Here is a 6000-nt window from a genome sequence, read left to right on the forward strand (position 1 = left end):
TGAGATTCTTTGTGCTGTACAACAAAAGGCTTTTATGTAAAAAACCTGAACAGAAAAGTTTGTCTGTACAATAAGCAGGAATTCTGTCCAGTAGCATGCACACCAGGGCACTGCTCTTTGGTTCTATGCAAGACATTCTTCTGTGTACCAGTTCATATACAAACCGCTCACAGCATTTCTTCTTTTCTTCTTTCTGTTTTGTTTTGTATCTTATTTTATAGTTTTTGTTCCTTTTTTTGTTTTTCTCACTAGCATTCATTCTGTGGCCTTGATGATCAATTCCAGCAGAGATACATGGTTTGTATTTGTTATTCTGCGTGTGTTTGGTATAAATTCCTATCACTTAAAGGGCATGTAAAGTCTAAAATAGAATAAGGCTAGAAATGTTGTATTTTGTATACTAAATATAAACATGAACTTACTGCACCGCAAGCCTAATCAAACAAATAGTTTATGCTTTCAAATTTGGCTACAGGGGGTCACCATCTTGTAACTTTGTTAAACATCTTTGCAAGACTAAGACTGTGCACATGCTCAATGTGGTCTGGGCTGCTTAGGGATCGTCATAAATAAAGCTGCTTGAGTTCTTGAGTTCCCCCTGCTGTTCATAAGTATGATTGTTTCCCTGCTCAGCAGTTAGGGACCATCTGACAATTCCTATCCACAGCAGTAAATGTAGGGAGAATTTCACTGCATACAGTCAGGTTTCTTAAAAAAACGGTACACATTTTTTAATTAGAGTATATTGGAGATAGGTTTCTTTTTCATTAAAGAAAATAAAAGTGGGATTTTATTTTTTTGCCTTTACATGCCCTTTAATACACTGTAGTCAATATTACGCTCCCTCCAACTGCTAAAGCCATGTTTAGCATGCAACAAATGGTGCCAGAGAATGGTGGGATGCTGGGAATTGTAGTTTATTATTGGCTGTAGGTTGGACATCAATGACCATGAAGTATATACTAAGATATCTAACTTTTTGTGTAAATGATATTTCAGAATATCATAGGGAAAAAAAATACAAATATTGGCCATACCACAATACAAGGAAGAAACATTTTCAAAGGAGACGTTGTCATCATCTTACTGATCTGCCTTCCTCGTGCTATTGGGGGTTTCACCAAAGTGGGTGAACTTTTAAGGGGGCAACCATAAAAGTTCAAACATCTGTACTAATTACCTAATTACTAATTACCTAATTAGACCAAAGAGGCTCTTGTTCTCCAACCCCATATATAGGTTTCTGGGCCTCCTCTGTCTGGAATCTTCCTAGGGAAATTACTTTTAGGACCAATCTTAGGGATGCTGCCACATGCTGTGAAAATTAACATTGTACGTTAGGTTGAAAAGAGATACATGTCCACCATCAAGTTTATACTGTATATAACCTGCCTATCTGTCAGTTGATCCAGAGGAAGGCAAAAAACCCATATGAACCCTCTCCAATTTGCCTCAGAGGGGGAAAAATTTCCTTCCGGACGCCAAGATGGCAATCGGACCAGTCCATGGATCCAGTGTACTTAATCTATTTATATTTTCATTTAGCCAATTTTCCAGTAATTGGTCATAATTGGTACTAAATAATCCAGTATACTAGCTAATTGTGAAACATACATTCGTTGCACTGCTTTACACTGGCCATAGGTATGATGGAAGATCAGCAGTTCGACCATGTTGAAGCACAAGTGGAAGTTCACCACTTATATGGCGAGACTAATCCAGGTGATCTGAATGCTATTGACTGCAGATCACATACATGGACCTAGGTGATTCTTCTGTCAGTGAAGTTTCTGCTCAGCCAACTCATGCAAAGTCCGAATGAACCCAGTTTAACATAAATTGGGGGGGGGGCTGAGAACTGTAATGGGACAAAACACCCGTTGCACTCGGTCTTTAGAGTTATTTGGTTCTGGGTACCACTGTGCGGTCAAAATTTTTCAGACCCCCTTTAGCTCATAGAGGTTACAAATATGTGAAACAATAGTCATCATGTTCACTCTTCTATAGTTCTATTGTTATACAAGACTGTAAATAAACAACACCCTCAATTTTCTCTTTAGTGGGTCTTAATGCTTAGAGGGCCACCCCCGCCATCATTTGTTTGGGAAATATTGATATTTGTGTTTTATTGAACCAGTGCAGTTAACCAAAGCAGCCAGTCATATCCTTTGTTTCATTTCCTTACTAGTTGTAGACTAATCAAGGTAATTTCTGGCTATTGGCAACGGCATTGGAACTAATAAACAATCACTGTAAGTTAGGTTGAAGCAAATGAAAGTGAGTTGGAAGTATTGATAAAGGAATATCCACATCCCTGTTTCTATTCCTGATAAAATAGTTCCAGCGTCGGACAGGGGGGCCCTTGGCCCATTGGAGCTGCTGTCTCCAGCCCCCCCCAGCCACAGATACCTTTTCTCTCCACCTATACCTTTTCTCGCCGCCCATACCCTTTTCTACCCACCCAACATTTTCTCCCCGCCCATACCGTTTTCTCCCCGCCCATAACGTTTTCTCCCCACCTTTACCTATTCTCTCCGCCTGTACCTTTTCTCCCCACCCATGCCTTTTCTCCCTGCCTGTACCTTTTCTCCCCACCCATATCTTTTTCTCCATACCTTTTCTCCCCGCCCTTACCTTTTCTCCCCGCCCTTACCTTTTCTCTCCACCCGTACCTTTTCTCTCCGCCCATAGCTTTTCTCCCCACCTGTACCTTTTCTCTCCACCCGTACCTTTTCTCTCCGCCCATAGCTTTTCTCCCCACCTGTACCTTTTCTCTCCACCCGTACCTTTTCTCTCCGCCCATAGCTTTTCTCCCCACCTGTACCTTTTCTCTCCACCCGTACCTTTTCTCTCCGCCCATAGCTTTTCTCCCCACCTGTACCTTTTCTCTCCACCCGTACCTTTTCTCTCCGCCCATAGCTTTTCTCCCCACCTGTACCTTTTCTCTCCACCCATTCCTTTTCTCCCTCCCCGTACCTTTTATTCAGCTCTGCGTCTGGGCCAGGGGCAGCGGCAAAGTTCAATGCAATTAGTGGCTCTGGGCTTGCGGGGCCCACGAGGGCCGGGACCCACCAGGTTTTTTCCCTGTGCCCTGCTGGCCAAATCCGACCCTGAATAGTTCATTATAGAAATCTAAATGTATCATATCATGTAAATGTGTTGTCATGCAGTTAGCAACCCTAGAATGCTTTGACTAAATATTCTCTTTGATTTTTAGGGTTTGAAAAGAGCACATGGGATGCACATCTGACTCTTCTGCAACTGCCAAAATGGGACACACCATTTATTTTTAATTACTGGACTGGGCCAAAAGCGCCAGATGATTAAATATTATCAGTTTTGTAATGATTTCGCTTTAAAATTGACTTAACACTTGTACAGAAACAATCCTGCTATGAGAGACTCTAAAATATCTATGAAAACATGGAAAATAAAAAAAAGTTTAAGCACTGTGAGTTTTTTTTATATGAAATGCAGTACAGCTGAAGTAAAAGAAGCACAGCCTGTTCATTGTGACATCACTCCTATAAAAAAAAAATTAATTTCACACTGATTAAAAGCCCCAGCTCTGCATTGTGTTGTGTAAAGTTGGTGCAAATTCTGTTTATTAATAGGGTATATATTGCTGTATGGATTTGTTTCATGCCGCACCTCATCTGTTTGTATCTTAAGTTTGTATAACACACTGGTATTTTGACATTGGCCTACAGTTGTACGTTCTACTTATGATGTCCCACAATTGGGCCTTGCCACTGCTGGGTGGTTCAGTGCTACTCCAAACAATTCCACTTAACATGAAATATGCCAGAGTAACGTGAATGTAATTGACTCCCCCAGATACTGGTCCCCGGGTGGCAACCCTTAACACAATCCTTTCTAATTACCCCAGTCCACTAGCAAATGGACAGGACTGAAGCTTCATCATTGAGAGTGTTCCAGTTGGTCCACGACATTTTTATATATAAACATTTTTCCAAGCCTCTGTGTTATGAATAGAGTTCAGGTAAACGTGGAGATTATTCTCCCACCTGTCCAAGGAAACACAATAGAGAGCTGCATGCAACAGAAGCTGGAATATTATTTCCAGTATTGAGAAACCTGTCAATAGGAGATAATGCAGTAAATGGGTTAGGTTTGATCCTAGCCTGGCAACTTGTAAGATGCACACATTTTAGCAGACCAGCAAATCCTATCTAATAATTGGTTGCTATGGGTTACTAGAATAGAATAGAATAGAATAACCAGTTATTTCACCCTCCTCCTCCTACTCCACACACATGTAAGGGCTAATTTACTTTCTAGAAGGCAGTGTGCAAAGTGCAGGCACAATTGTCCCTCCTCACTCCCAAAATTTGCACAATTCTTGATTCTCCAAGGCCAGTGGAATAACTATAGAGGAAGCAGACCCCCACAGTCGCAGGTCTGGGGAACAGGGGGGCCCGGGCCGTGGGGTCTGCTTCCTCTATAGCTAATTAAATAAAACCCTCTTTCCCAGCTGGTCTCTTACCTGCGGCAGGAAGGGGGACAGGAATGGGGGGAGTCAGGCAAGGGGGAGGTAGGACAGAGGTGGGACAGGAAGTGGGTGGAGTCAGGGCAAGGTGGAGGCAGGACAGATGCAGTGGGAGGGAGGATGGGGATCGGAGTGCGCCAGGTCCCTCTGAAGATTTTTTTTGCAGGGGGTCCGGCGCACTCTATTTACGTTACTGTCCAAGGCTCTCTGCATTCGTCAACACTAAATTCATGAGCGGCGGGAGGGGTTAGGCACATAGGTCTCTCACTCCTTACCTGCCCCATTAACATTTGTGTCATTTAGATGTTCAAGTTAGGGAGCAGCAAAGGATGTAGGCTCTGTACCTGCCCTATGGCAAATGTGTTTAGCACAGTGCCTAATTGTGATGTATACAAGTTGGCTCATGAAGTGCCCCAGTGGCTGTTTTAGAACAAAGAAGACATTAGCCCTGGACCCCCAGTATCAGAGGGGCTTGCCTCTTCTGATGTTCATGTTAATAATTACGTATCACTGGGATTTTGTGCTTTAATGAATGGTGACTTGATAAAAATACAAAAAAAACACACTGGGACTAAAGCTAAGGCCTTCAAATTTACTGGACTCACAAAGTTGTCAGGCCCCATTGCTCCATAGTGTCTATTTTTTTTTAAATATTGGATGCACTTCTCATATACAAGTAAGGGATCTGTTATATGGAAACCCGACATCCAGAAATCTCCAAATTACAGAAAGGCTGTAGACTCCATTTTATCCAGATAATCCATATATCTATAATAATAATAATAATAATAATAATAATAATAATATCTTGTACTTGATCAAAACTAAGATATAATGAATCCTTATTGGAAGCAAAACCAGCCTAATGGGTTTATTTAATGTTTACATGATTCTCTAGTAGACTTAAGGTATGAAAAGCCAAATTACTGAAAGATCTGTTATCAAGAAACCCCAGGTCCCGAGGATTCTGGATAACAGGTCCCATACCTGTTCATTTTGGCCTGAACTCAGCAACATTACCCACTGTGGCCAGTGAACTTAAATGGACAGCAAGTGTAAAAACAGAAAATATCTTAAAAATTAGAAAAAGTTTCATTTCAAGAGGATGTAGACCTAAAATAAACATTTGACTTATAAAAGAAACATAATTCTAAGCACTTTCCAATATACATTCATTGCAAGTTATTTGCAGATATAACTGTTTAGGAAATCAGTGGCCGTCTGCCCCTTGCTAATCTTTTCACTGGTAGTGAGTGACATCTAGTGCTTCAAGACAGAAGTATGTTTTGTATTTATGTTTGCTGGATTCTCAGTGGGTCACAATCTTTAGGTCACTTGCATCCACTATACCACGGGACCCAAAATGTTTGTACCCATGAGTCACATTCAAATCTAAAAAGTGTTTGGGAGCAACACAAGAATGAAAAAAGTTCTGGGGTGCCAAATAAGGGTTCTGATTGGCTATCTGGCAGCCCATCTGTGAACTGGCT

General features: G+C 41.4%; 1 protein-coding gene across 1 annotated transcript in view; it reads left to right on the top strand.

The window, feature by feature from the left end:
• The window catches only part of jakmip1.S (janus kinase and microtubule interacting protein 1 S homeolog), a 94834-nt gene extending 91529 nt beyond the window's left edge, over positions 1–3305 (top strand). Inside the window, exons 21-22 of the mRNA XM_041579400.1 lie at positions 253–297; positions 3218–3305. Of these exons, the coding sequence (XP_041435334.1) occupies positions 253–297; positions 3218–3250 (78 nt within the window). The 3' untranslated portion in view covers positions 3251–3305. The remainder of the gene's footprint in view (positions 1–252; positions 298–3217) is intronic.
• Positions 3306–6000: the final 2695 nt, after the last annotated feature.

This window comes from Xenopus laevis, chromosome 1S (assembly GCF_017654675.1).
Source record: "Xenopus laevis strain J_2021 chromosome 1S, Xenopus_laevis_v10.1, whole genome shotgun sequence".
NCBI classification, from domain to species: Eukaryota; Metazoa; Chordata; class Amphibia; order Anura; family Pipidae; genus Xenopus; species Xenopus laevis.